The 13,688-nt window shown below is 36.2% G+C and overlaps 1 protein-coding gene across 1 annotated transcript in view; it reads left to right on the forward strand.

Moving 5' to 3' along the window:
- Positions 1–12,466, forward strand: part of CD2AP (CD2-associated protein) — a 165,150-nt gene extending 152,684 nt beyond the window's left edge. Inside the window, exon 18 of the mRNA XM_011986877.1 lies at positions 9,526–12,466. Coding sequence (XP_011842267.1) covers positions 9,526–9,567 — 42 coding nt within the window. The 3' untranslated portion in view covers positions 9,568–12,466. The remainder of the gene's footprint in view (positions 1–9,525) is intronic.
- The last annotated feature ends 1,222 nt before the right edge of the window (positions 12,467–13,688 follow it).

Below are 13,688 nucleotides of genomic sequence, written 5' to 3' on the forward strand. Positions count from 1 at the left end.
AAAATAACCCCCATCCTCTGAAAAATAGTCTACTTTTGTGGTCTCTGATTTTTCACCTTCAATTCAGTCTGTAACCCTTTGCATCTTAGGTTAGGTTTACTGATGCCAAATTCAAGGTCTTTTCTTCAGTTCCTGCAACATATCACTTTTTTTTTTTTCTACCATTGCCACTCTGTCAAAGGTTTGTCTTGGTTTAGATGATACTACATCCTATTGTTTCTAACTTCTCCATCTCCTCTTCCTTCCTTTTTTACTTTTTAAGTTTTGTTTTTAGAGACAGGGAGTCACTCTGTCACTCTAGAATACAGTGAAACAATCATAGGCCACTGTAGCCTCAAACTCCTGGGATCAAGTGATCCTCCCGCCTCAGCCTCCCAAGTAGCTGAGACTACAGGCATGCACTTTCATGCCTAGTTAATTTTTCAGTTTTTTGTAGGGACTGGTTCTCACCATGTTGCCCAGGTTGATCTTGAACTCCTAGCCTCAAGTGATCCTCCCACTTTGGCCTCCCAAAGTGGTAGGATTAAAGGTATGAGCCACCATGCCTGGCCTTCCTCTTCCTTCCTTGTAACCTAAATGTAAATATTGCTTCACTGATATCCTTGGCTTTTCTGTTTGAGCATTCACATTTTGAATTCATCTGTCCTCATGAATCTAATGATTAGCTCTAGTACCTCTCTGCTCTAAATCAAATTCGTATTTTCCCAGCTTGTATCCTATGTTTCTGGCTTTTTGTCCCCCCTGGATGTTTCATCATGAACTTAGATTTAGCATGTCCTCAGTTAATTTATCATCTTCCTTTCCTGTTGTTTTGATTTCCTGTTTCTGTTAATTTCTGTTGCTCTTATAGTCATATAGACATGGTACTTTGTACGTGGTTCTCTTCTAGTTCCATTCACTTTTCGTCCTATTACCTCCTAGTCTTTATGTCTTTATCCCCACTATATCTTGTTCTGATGCTTATCTTCTGCTTAGCTTTCTTGAGTACTCTAATTATCTCAGATTAACCTTTCCTTCATCGAGTACTTTCAAGAGCTTTATTTTACATGCTGAATAAAGTTCCAACAACTTACTATATGAGGTGTTTTTATATTTTGGTCCTAGTTATCTTTATTTACTTGCTGATCCTCCTCCATTGTGCCTCTTACAATTGATATGTCTGAATTTTTATTCTTACTGTGTTTTCTTGGATTGTCCTTTTGTCTCATCTTCTAATGCCCACATTCTACAGATTTCTCAAGGCCCACCCTGCTCAATTACCTTCATTAAATTGATATTAGTCTGTCTCTGATTAAAAGTAATTTAGTGGCCGGGTGCAGTGGCTCACACCTGTAATCCCAGCACTTTGGGAGGCCGAGGTGGGTGGATCACCTGAGATCAGGAGTTCGAGACCAGTCTGGCCAACATGGCGAAACCTTGTCTGTACTAAAAAATATAAAAATTAGCTGGGCATGGTGGTACACATCTGTAATCCCCGCTCCTAGGCTGAGGCATGAGAATCACTTGAACCCAGGAGGCAGAGGTTGCTGTGAGCCGAGATCATGCCACTGCACTCCAGCCTGGGTGACAAAACGAGAATCTGTCCCCCTAAAAAATGGTCATCTTCCAAATTTGCAAGACTTGTAGTTTTGTAAGAGATGTATATATAATAACTTCCTATGTTTTCACTGTTAGAGTATGTACTTATTCTACCTGTCTTCGAGACTGTAAGGTTGTTTGGGTAGGATCCATGTCTTTTTTATCTTTGCTCATTGCTTCTAACGCAGTGCTGTATACATATTAGATATCGAATACATTATTGACAAATTAAAGTGTACATGTTAAAAGTATATCTTAAATTCACAGCATGTAACATGGTAGATATTGAGAAATTTTTAAGCGTTTTTTGACTTTTTTCTCACATTTGTATATACATGTTTATATTCATACGTGAAAATAAGATAATGAGACAAATAAGGGGAACTTAATAGTGTTAAACTTGTATATCTGACTTAATTTGCCATAAAAATTAAGACGAGTCAAATTGTTTCTCTTTTGGATAACTTAATATGATTTTATTTTTCTAGCAAAGTCAGCTGTTACTTGGCCTCACACTGACTTGTATTACATATATATTTTTTCTTTTGTTACAGGTAGAGTTTTACCCTGTATTTGTAAAAGCACACCTAAGGCACTAAAGTTTTAGAATAATTTATTTAAAGCAGAAAGATGTTTCTCCAAAGATTAAAAGTAGTACTTTAATGTTAACGTTATACAGTATTATAATGGTCACTAAAAATGAACAATGAATATACAAAGAGAAACTCTAGCAATGTATTTGCGTGATAACTAATTTTTTTTCCTAATTTTATTGGGGTACGGGTGGTATTTGGTTACATGAGTGAGTTCTTTAGTGGTGATTTGTGAGATTTTAGTGCACCCATCACCTGAGCAGTATAATACTATACCATATTCATAGTCTTTTATCCCTCGCCCCCTTCCCACTCTTCAACTCAAGTCTCCAGAGTCTGTTGTATAATTCTTACGCCTTTGCTTCCTCATAGCCTAGCTCCCACATGTCCATGAGAACATACAATGTTTCATTTTCCATTCCTGAGTTACTTCATTAGAATAATAGTCTCCAATTTCATCGAGGTCACTGCAGATGCTGTTAATTCATTCCTTTTTTTGGCTAAGTAGTATTCCATCATATATGTCACAGTTTCCTTATCCACTCATTGATTGATGGGCATTTGGTTTGGTTCCATGATTTTGCTATTGTGAATCTTGCTGCTATAAACATGTGTGTGCAAGTATATTTTTTGAATAATGACTTCTTTTCCTCTGGGTAGATACCTAGTAGTGGGATTGCTGGATCAAATGGTAGTTCTACTTTTAGTTCTTAAAGGAATCTCTGCACTGTTTTCTATAGTGGCTGTACTAGTTTACATTCCCACCAGCAGTGTAGAAGTGTTCCCTGATCACCTCATCCATGCCAACATCTACTGTTTTTTGATTTTTTGATTATGGCCATTCTTGCAGGAGTAAGGTGGTATCGCGTTGTGGTTTTGATTTACATTTCCCCAATCATTAGTGATGTTGAGCATTTCTTCATATGTTTGTTGGCCATTTGCATATCTTTTTTTGAGGATTGTCTATTCATGAACTTAGCCCACTTTTTGATGGGATTGCTTTTTCTTACTGATTTGTTAAGAGTTTGTTGTAGATTCTGGATATTAGTCGTTTGTCAGATGTATAGATTGTGAAGATTTTCTCCCACTCTGTGGGTTGTCTGTTTACTCTGTTGACTGTTCCTTTTGCCATGCAAAAGCTCTTTAATTAGGTCTCAGCTATTTGTTTTTATTACATTTGCTTTTGGGCTCTTGGTCATGAAATCCTTGCCTATGCCAATAACTAGAAGGGTTTTTCTATTGTTATCTTTGAGAATTTTTATAGTTTCAGGTCTTAGGTTTTAATCCTTAATCCATCTTGAGTTCATTTCTGTATAAGGTTTGAAAGATGAGGATCCAGCTTCATTCTCCTACATGTGACTAGCCAATTATCCCAGCACCATTTGTTGAAACGGGTGTCCTTTATGTTTTTGTTTGCTTTGTCGAAGAGCAATTGGCTGTAAGTATTTGGGTTTATTTCTGAGTTCTCTGTTCTGTTCCATTGGTCTCTGTGCCTATTTTTATATCAGTAGTATGCTGTTTTGGTGACCGTGACCTTATAGTGTAGTTTGAAATCAGGTAGTGTGATGCCTCCAGATTTGTTCTTTTTCCTTAGTCTTGCTTTGGCTATGCGGGCTTTTTTTGGTTCCATATGAATTTTAGAATTGTTTTTTCTAATTCTGTGAAGAATGATGGTGGTATTTTGATGGGAATTGCCTTGAATTTATACATGGTTTTTGACAGTGTGGTCATTTTCACATTATTGATTCTACCCATCCATGAGCATGGGATGCGTTTTCATTTGTGCCGTCTGTGATTTCTTTCAGCAGTGTTTTGTAGTTTTCCTTGTAGAGGTCTGTTGACTCCTTGGTTAGTTCTTAAGTATTTTATTTTATTTTATTTGCAGATGTTGTAAAAGGAGTTGAGTTCTTGATTTGATTCTCTGCTTGGTCACTATTGGTATATAGAAGAGCTACTGATTTGTGGACATTAATCTTGTACCCAAAACTTTGCTGAATTGTTTTATCAGTTCTAGGAGCTTTCTGAAGGAGTCTTTAGAGTTTCCAAGGTAAATGATTGTATCGTCAGCAAACAATGACAGTTTGACTTCCTCTTTTTTTATTTGGATGCCGTTTATTTATTTCTCTGCTCTGGTTGTTCTGGCTAGGACTTCCAGTACTATGTTGAAGAGGAGTGGTGAGAGCAGACATCCTCGTCCTGTTTCAGTTCTCAGAGGGAATGCTTTCAACTTTTCCCTATTCAGTATTATGTTGGCTGTGGGTTTGTCATAGATGGCTTTTATTACATTGAGGTATATCCCTTGTATGCCAGTTTTGCTGAGAGTTTTAATCATAAAGGGATGCTGGATTTTGTTGAACTTTTTTTGCATCCATTGAGATGTGATTTTTGTTTTTAATTCTGTTTATATGACATGTCACATTTATTGACTTGTGTATGTTAAACCATCCCTGCATCCCTGGTGTGAAACCCACTTGATCATGGTTGATTATCTTTTTGCTATGTTGTCGGATTCGGTTAGCTAGTATTTTGTTAAGGATTTTAACATGTATGTTCATCAAAGATACTGGTCTGTAGTTTACATTTTTGGTTATGTCCTTTTCTGGTTTTGGCATTAGGGTGATGCTGGCTTCATAGAATGAATTAGGGAGGGTTCCTTCTTTCTCTATATTGTGGAATAGTGTCGAAAGGATTCGTACCCATTCTTCTTTGAATGTCTGATAGAATTCTGTCGTTCAGTTTGAATAATTTTTTAATTTCCATCTTGATTTTGTTTTTGACCCAGTGCTCATTCAGGAACACGTTATTTAATTTCCATGTATTTGTCTGGTTTTGAAGGTTCCTTTTGGACTTGATTTCCCGTTTTATTGTACTGTGGTCTGAGAGAGTGCCTAACATGATTTCAGTTATCTTAAATTTATTGAGGCTCGTTTTATGGCCTATCATAAGGTCTATTTTGGAGAAAGTTCCATGCACTATTGAATAGAATGTGTATTCTGCGGTTGTTGGATGAAATATTCTGTATATATCTGTTAAGTCTATTTGTTCTAAGGTATAGTTTAAATACATTCTTTCTTTGTTGACTTTCTGTCTTGATGACCTGTCTAATGCTGTCAGTGGAGTATTGAAGTCCCCCACTATTACTGTGTTGCTGTCTAATCTCATTTCTTAGGTCTATTAGTAATTGTTTATAAATTTGGGACCTCCAGTGTTAGGTGCATAGATGTTTAGGATTGTGATATTTTACTGTTGGACAAGGCCTTTTACCATTATATTATGTCCGTCTTTGTCTCTTTTAACTGCTGTTGCTTTAAAGTTTGTTTTGTCTGATGTAATAGCTACCCCTGCTTGCTTTTGGTGTCCATTTGCATGAAATGCCTTTTTCCACCCATTTACTTGAAGTTTATGTGAGTCCTTTTATGTTAGGTGAGTCTCCTGAAGGCAGCAGCTGGTTGGTTGGTGAGTTCTTAACCATTCTGGAGTTCTGTATCTTTTAAGTGGAACATGGAGACCATTTATATTCAGTGTTAATATTGAAATGTGATGTACTGTTGCATTCATTGTGCTCTTTGTTGCCTGTGTACTTTGGTTTTTTTGTTTTTTGTTTTTGCTTTTTAACTTGTAGTTTCGTTTTATAGTTTCTATGTGATTCATGCTTTAAAGCAGTTCTGTTCTGATGTGCTTCTAGGATTTGTTTCAAGATTTAGAGCAACTTTTAGCAGTTCTTGTAGTGGTGGCTTGGTAATAGCGAATTCTCTCAGCATTTGTCTAAAAAAGGCTCTCTCTCTTCATGTGTGAAGCTTAGTTTCGTTGGATACAAAATTCTTGGCTAATTGTTTTCTTTGAGGAGGCTGAAGATAGGGCCCCAATCCCTTCTAACTTGTAGGGTTTCTGTTGAGAAATCTGCTGTTAATCTAATAAGTTTTCCTTTATAGGTTACCTAGTGCTTCTGTCTGACAGCTCCTATGATTCTTTCCTTTATCTTAACTTTGGATAACCTGGTAACAATGTGCCCAGGTGATGATCTTTTTGTGATGAATTTCCCAGGTGTTTTCTTTGTGCTGCGTGTATTTGGATGTCCAGGACTCTAGCAAGGCCAGGGAAGTTTTCCTCAATTATTGCCCCAAATATGTTTCCAAGTTTTTAGATTTCTCTTCCTCAGGGAACACCAATTCTTCTTAGGTTTGGTTGTTTAATATAATCCCAGACTTCTTGGAGGTTTGGTTCATATTTTCTTGTTCTTTTGTATTTGCATTTGTTGGATTGGGTTAATTCTAAGACCTAGTCTTCAAACTCTGAATTTCTTTCTTCTACTTGTTCAGTTCTATTGCTGAGACTTTCCAGAACATTTTGCATTTCTAAAAGTGTGTCCAAAGTTGCCTGAATTTTTTATTGTTTTTTTTTTTTTTTCTTTATGCTATCTATTTCCTTGAATATTTCTCCCTTCACTTCTTGCATCGTTGTTTGGATTTCCTTGCACTGGGTTTCGCTTTCTCTGGTGCCTCCCTGATTAGCTTAATGACTAACCTCCTGAATTCTTTTTCAGGTAAGTCAGGGATTTCTTCTTGGTTTGGATCCATTGCTGGTGAACTAGTGTGATCTTTTGAGGGTGTTGAAGAGCCTTGTTTTGTCATATTACCAGGGTTGGTTTTCTGGTTCCTTCTCATACGGGTAGGCTCTGTCAGAGGGAAGGTCTAGGACTGAAGACTGTTCTTCAGATTCTTTTGTCCCACTGGGTGTTCCCTTGATATAGTACTCACCCCCTTTTCCTACAGGTGTGGCTTACTGTGAGCCTAACTACAGTGATGATTGTCTTTCTTCTGGGTGTAGCCACCCAGTGATTCTACCAGGCTCCAGGCTGGTACTAGGGGTTGTTTGCAGAGACTCTTGTGATGTGAAGTGTCTATGGGGGTCTCAGCCATGGATACCAGTGCCTGTTCCAGTGGAGGTGGCGGGCAGGGGAGTTCAGTGGACTCCGTGAGAGTTTTGGTGGTTTAATGTTCTATTTTTGAGCTGGTTGGCCTCCTGCCGGGAGGTGGCATTTTCCAGCAAGCATCAGCTGTAATAGTAGGGAGAGGGACCAGCAGTGGGTGGGGACGTAGAACTCCCAAGATTATATGCCCTTAGTCTTCCACTACCAGAGTGGGTAGGGAAGGACCATCAGGTGGGAGCAGGGCTAGGCATGTCTGAGCTCATGCTCTTCTTGGGCAGGTCTTGCTGTGGCCTCTGTTGGAGATGAAGGTGAGATTTCCAGGTCACTGGAGTTGTGTACCTGGGAAGATTATGGCTGCCTCTGCTGAATCATGCAGGTTGTCGGGGAAGTAGGGGAAAGCTGGCAGTCAGAGGCCATACCCAGCTCCCACGCAAACTGAAGGGCCAGTCTCAGTCCCACCATGCCTTCCCCAACAGCCCTGTTTCCAGATGGTGGGCGAGATGGGCCTGAAAATTTGCCCCAGGCTCCCCGCCTTCTAGCTGTGAAAGAAAAGGGCTTGATTCTTCCCTCCAGAGTTGTGGCCAGGAGGTTTCTTGCCCCATTCAAATTAAGTTTAGCTAGAGATTTCCTTTTCCCTGTGGAGTTTTACCCCCTGCTCCTCTGGCCACCCTCCCTGTATATCCCTGTGGTGCCAGGCAGGAATGGCCTGCTTGGGGACTCAGCAAGCTCCCAGGGCCTTACAGCGCTTCCTCTACCCACTGTATTTTGCTCAGCTCTCTAAATTGAGTCACATCCAGGTGAAGTTGGAAACTTCTGCAAACAGACCTTCAGTTTCTCCAGTGGGGGTGTGTGTTCAGGAGAGGAGGGTCTCCCTTTCCTATTTCCGCAGTTGGGGCACTCACAGTATTTGGGGTGTTCCCAAGTCCTGCAAGAGCAGTCCGCTTTCTTCAGAGGGTCTGTGGGTCCTCTCGGGATTGCTAGTTTGTTCTTGCAGTCTATCTGGAGCTAAAATTCACTATGCGAGCCTCTGCACGCTGTTCTGTCTGGAGCTACAACCTAGTCCTGCCTCCTGTCCACCATGATGACCCCTGTCCAATAATAACTAAATGTATGTCACAAATAGCAGTTTACAACGAGTATTGCTGATTGTGCATGCAATAGTAGCCTTCACACTCCCTACTCCCTCTTCTACCAGTTTGTTTTTCTTACCGCTTTCTGTATCTTTGGAATAAAGACTATAATAACAGATCAGGCTGACAAGGAAAGGTATCATCTCAATCCAAATTGAAGACAGGCTTGTTCTAGTCCAATGCTGCTAAAACATTGAGCTAATCATCATAATATTAAGAGAATCATATCAGGGAAGGTCCTGAAAGTAATAAACTGTTCTTGAGTATTACAATCTTTAAGGAGATTGTGAACATACAACAATTATACTTTTTGACTATGGCAAAGTCCTAATCATTGAATAATGTACTGTTTGTCAAAGCTAGCCAAAGCGTGTATTGTTTATGTGCACTCTTGAGGAAGGTGATGCCATCAGGATAAGGCAAGGCCTATCTATATTTTTCCTCATGCAGTGAAAGGTTAAAGATTATCAAAATGTTAAGAGAATTGAGAAGAGAAATCAGTATAAAAACTGTGGGCTTTAAAGTCCTAAATCTTACCATGACAAGTCCTTTGTCACTTGTTAGTGTGGAACATTGGCATCCTGTTTAATGTCTTTGAGCCCCAACTTAGCCATTTGAATATGTCAATATTGAATAACTGTGTAGTTATTGTGCAAACTTAATGAACTGATTTCCTTCTTCATAAATTCCTATAGTTATGAATTTCTGTTAAGTGAAGAATGCCTTCTGCCTAAAGATGGAAGATTCAGCACCTTGACTGAATCTTAGATATATTCCTGGGCTTTAAGATATTTAATGTAGTATATACTGGTTACAGATAAGTAAATTGAAACCAAGTCAAGTGATTTAACCATAATTATAATTAAATATAATTAGTGAAAAACATGGAACTAAACAGGTCTTTTCTTTATTCTTTTTACCGTTGTTTAATGTACCCTTTGTTTAATTACAGATACATGTACATTTCTTAATTGGGTTTCAAAGATTCTTTTGTTCTTTGTAGGACTGACTGATTTTTTTTTACAGCTTTAATTTTAAATGCTCACATGACTTAACATTTTTCTGGCTGAAAGGGCTATAATTGCTTTTTTCTTATTGTGACTGCCATTTAAGGAACTTGCATTGTACTGTTGAAACTTTATTCAACTATATTATACCATGGGAAATTGGATTTTAGGTCTGGAAAAAAATCTGAAAGCTTGAAAGTATGATCACGTCTTAATGACATAGAATAAAATAAACTACTAAACTAAGAATATTTTATGTATTGCTCAATTTATGTTTTTTGTTTTAGATGGAAATAGAGAAGCTGAAAAAAGCTATCCTGTCTTCTTGAGGTAGTGTGGACCTGGTGTTCATAATGTTCCCGGGATTCAGAAGCAACACTATGAACTTCAGCTGGCTTGTTACTTACAAATTGTGAATGCTGATGTTATGATAAATATGAGTAAATGAAGTATAATATCTATAGAAACGTAGAGTGAGGGTGAATTTTTATATATATATATTTTGTTTTGCCAATATGAAGAAAAAGAGGCCTTATTTCTTAACTGTGCTGGGATTGCAAACACTTTTTTAAAAATTGTTTGCTTGAAAATACTACTGAATATATATAAATAAGAATGTGCACAGTAGTTTTTTTTTATTGAAACTTGTATTATTTTTAAAGAGATCTATACTATAAATATGGTGATATATTTACAAGTTATCTGTAAGATACACTATTTGAGAGGGACAGATTAGCTTTTTAGTAACTATAGTCACTACTTTTTCCATAATGCATAAGGGATATAAACTGTATTTGTATGTGTATGTGTATATATATATATTTTTACTTTTATCCTCTTACCCAAGGTTACACTGTTGTGCCTGTTTGTCTGCAATGCTGTTTATATTTTGGGTGATGAAATAGGAGTTTCCTAGCTATATAAAACAGATTACTCACCCATGCATATAGTAAGAACTAATGAATAATCAAAATAATTTCATCAACTTTTAGAATATTTTATGTTGCTTGCACTATAGGAGTCATAAAAGGAACTTAGTTAAAATATGTTGAACTGTTAAACATTTGGGGAAATATGAACTGTATTTTAAATTTGTTAGGTCTGAAGAATCTAAAACTGTTAATTTAACCCTTAACTTGTGCCTAGAAACTACAGCACATATAAAACATGTAAACACCAGCCTATTGCTGTACTTTTCTGCTTATTTTACAGTCTCAAATATTGCTCATTATCTTGTCAATTTCATGCTTCTCCTTCTGACTTTTAATAATGGTAATAGGAAAACAAAACCCAGAACTTTTCAGAACTTCAGTGTGAGGTTTCCTATTTTGACAAGTTATCTTGTAAATACTCAGGTTTTATGATGTATAATTTACCTAATAGACCAAACTAACTCATGGAGATATTTTGAACTATTATTTAGGTACAAACTTTATGATGAATGTTAGTATGTCATAAAATAAAACATTACAGCTTATTTAAAACCAAATATAGTTGAAGATATTTAAAATACATTTTCACAGAATGGATGAATTAGTTGTTTCTTCAGAGTTACTTATGAACAGTTGAATGCTTTAAAATGTTCTATCTGTAGGTAACATCTAAAAACACAAGTGGGTTTATTTAAATTTTTAAAATTTGAAATTTTTCATTTGCAAAAAATTAGGTTTTATGCTTTATTATATAGCAAATGAGTGTCAGATTTTTGAGTACCAGTGATTATGTTTCCATTTTTTTTAGTTTTAAACCACCAAACCAATATTTTGCCTTTACATTTTGATCTTATAATACAGAAATCTTATGTAAATGAAGTTTTGTCATGTTTCAAATAAAGAGAACTGAAGTAGAAAATAGAAATGCCAGTAAACAACATAATGTTTAATTTACAACTTACATTAGGGGTTTGGGGGAATGCTAATTATATATTGAGAATATATATTAGAACTCCTCAAAATGGGCTCTTCCAATGAGGTCACTACTGAACAAAATTGTTCCCTCTTCTTCTGTTAAATAGAATAGATTTAAATGACTAGTTAAATGAATTTTTTCCTTCTTGTTAAATAAATTAAATCTTATTTTCTTTTAATGACAAACCTTAGGTATAATAAAAACATTGTAATTCTAGAAATTATCCTCCAGCTTTCTCACCTGAAAATCTATTGAAGCGATCCCTGGTCATCCTGATAATGGGACGAGGGAAGTTTCCAGCAGATTTCAGGCTGTTCTTAAAGTTTTTGTTGGCCATTTTCTCACTAGTACATAAAATCAAGATGCTTATGAGCATGAAAATGCATTTAAAGATTTTGCTTGTGTACTCCTCAGTCAGAATAGAAAAATAACTGAAATACTTTTATCTTTCTGTCCTTGATAAAACAGTAAAGAAAACCAAACAAACCCAGGCCTGATGGGAAAAATGATTCCTTTATTCTAGCAATGTTACTCCTTGCTGTTGGTATGGGAAATTTTATTAATTTCTGTTCCTAAAGTTCATATCACAAAATGATATGTAATAATAACCTTTACTTGGGGTAAGTCATGAATTTTTTTTCTACATGTGAGTATAAAAGACGAAAGTGAACAGCATGGAATCTCACTGCCAAATTATTAGTGAATGTATAGTTCATGTATTCTTTGAGACACACAGTATCATTAATTTCCGAATTGTATTTCAGTGTTATTTTTTGTGTGTGACCACTAAGCTTCTGTCTTAATATAGAGCTGTTACCTTCTACAGAATTTTAAGTCTGAAGATGTAAAGAGAGATCAGGCCTTGTGTAACAGAAGATACTCTTTTTTCTGCTCTTACTGTGATCACAGAAAAATAAAAAATCCAAATGCTCTCTAGATTTGTTGATAAACATTTTATGCCTGCATTTAAACTTGAAATGTATGAGCAGAATGAGACAATCAGTTAAATCAGAAATGAGAAGTATTATAATGTAATGGCCTTGTTTTGCTGTAGCAATAAAATGACCAAGTGCAATGACTTGATTTAATAAAATCATATTTTAAAAGCTGCTGCTATGAATATTTTTGGCTATAAAATTTTACCCTGACTTGCTTTCAGTAACTCTCATGTAATGCAGTTGATGTTGTAACCTAACATTCCAAAAAAAAAATTGAAAGGGGAATCTCAAAATAGTATATACTTCACTAACTTGTTTACAGGTGCTGTATAAAAAGCATGCTTCTCTCTCGAAAAATTAATAATAAAGGATTTTATTGCCAGTTGTGTCAGTCTTTATTGGTTATGTTTTGTTAACTTTAGCATTTGTGTATTGCAGAGTATGATGAAAATTATATTACTTCAATTTTCAAATACAAGAATAAATAGTAAACTGAAAACATTAAAAATTCTAGACCTGTATGACTTTTACTGAACTTTTCTGCGTCTGGTTTTTAATCTGAAACTGAGATAATAATTTCTACTTTACAAGATTATGGGGAGAATTTGAAATAGTTTATCTAAAGGGCTTTATACTATGCTTGGCATAGAGTAGTTTAAAAAAAAAAATGGAGGCTGCTGTTTTACCCTTTTAGAAAGCATTTACAGTGATGGTTGTGATATAAATTAGATGGATAAGGTGAAGAAAAAGGAGGCATCGTACATCCTTTCCTCCTGAGTACAGTATAGTATCCCTTTCTTTGGGGAGATGCTCCTTTCATTTGTATTACATTGTTCAAAGGGGGAGCTGCTACCATCTTAACAGATTCTACCTCCTTGACCACCCAGGAATTATCCCTTGAGAGAGTACTTGGCTCAAACTGAGTGACTGAGTTAATCAGAGAATGAAATTTTTAAAATTGGAAACAAAAAGAGCTAATCTCAGCATGGGAGCTCTCCACAGTTCTGTTTTTCCTGTCATCTGGAAAAAGCTGATCTGAAAAACAAAATTTAGTAGAGCATTGATAGATGGAAACAATCTGGAAGGACTTTGAAACTGATTGTAGCTGTTGCTCAGTCTCAGCTATCTATTTCTTGGTTCTTTAAATAAGCACAAATTTGCTCATAAAAGTTTGTTGGGTTTTTCATAACCGAAAAAGTCCTGATAAATACAGAAAACAAGATGAAGCCAGGGGAACATGAAGGTCCACATACTTTTGCTGAACATAGATAACATACAGCTTTAGAGATTCTAGAAGTGTGCTGGAAGATTTGAAACAGAGGGAATAGGACACTCTAAAGCAATGTGGAAAATTGGTGTGGCAGATAAGATTTTTAAAATCTTATTTAAAACATTTCTAGTTCTTACTGGCTTTTATAAGCGCTAGACAAAAAACTTTGGAGGCATAGAATGGTAAAGTTTTGGAATATAGAATTTGTGTTTGAAGAGTGCAGATGGTTTTGTCTGAAAATACAATTTGCAAATTTAGCTCAGTTCTAGGAAATAAAAGCAGGTAGCAGTTTAACTCACCTGGATTTATTAGGCTCTATTCTCAAGATGCAAGA

This window comes from Mandrillus leucophaeus, unplaced genomic scaffold (genome assembly GCF_000951045.1).
Source record: "Mandrillus leucophaeus isolate KB7577 unplaced genomic scaffold, Mleu.le_1.0 Scaffold3, whole genome shotgun sequence".
Taxonomy (NCBI): Eukaryota; Metazoa; Chordata; class Mammalia; order Primates; family Cercopithecidae; genus Mandrillus; species Mandrillus leucophaeus.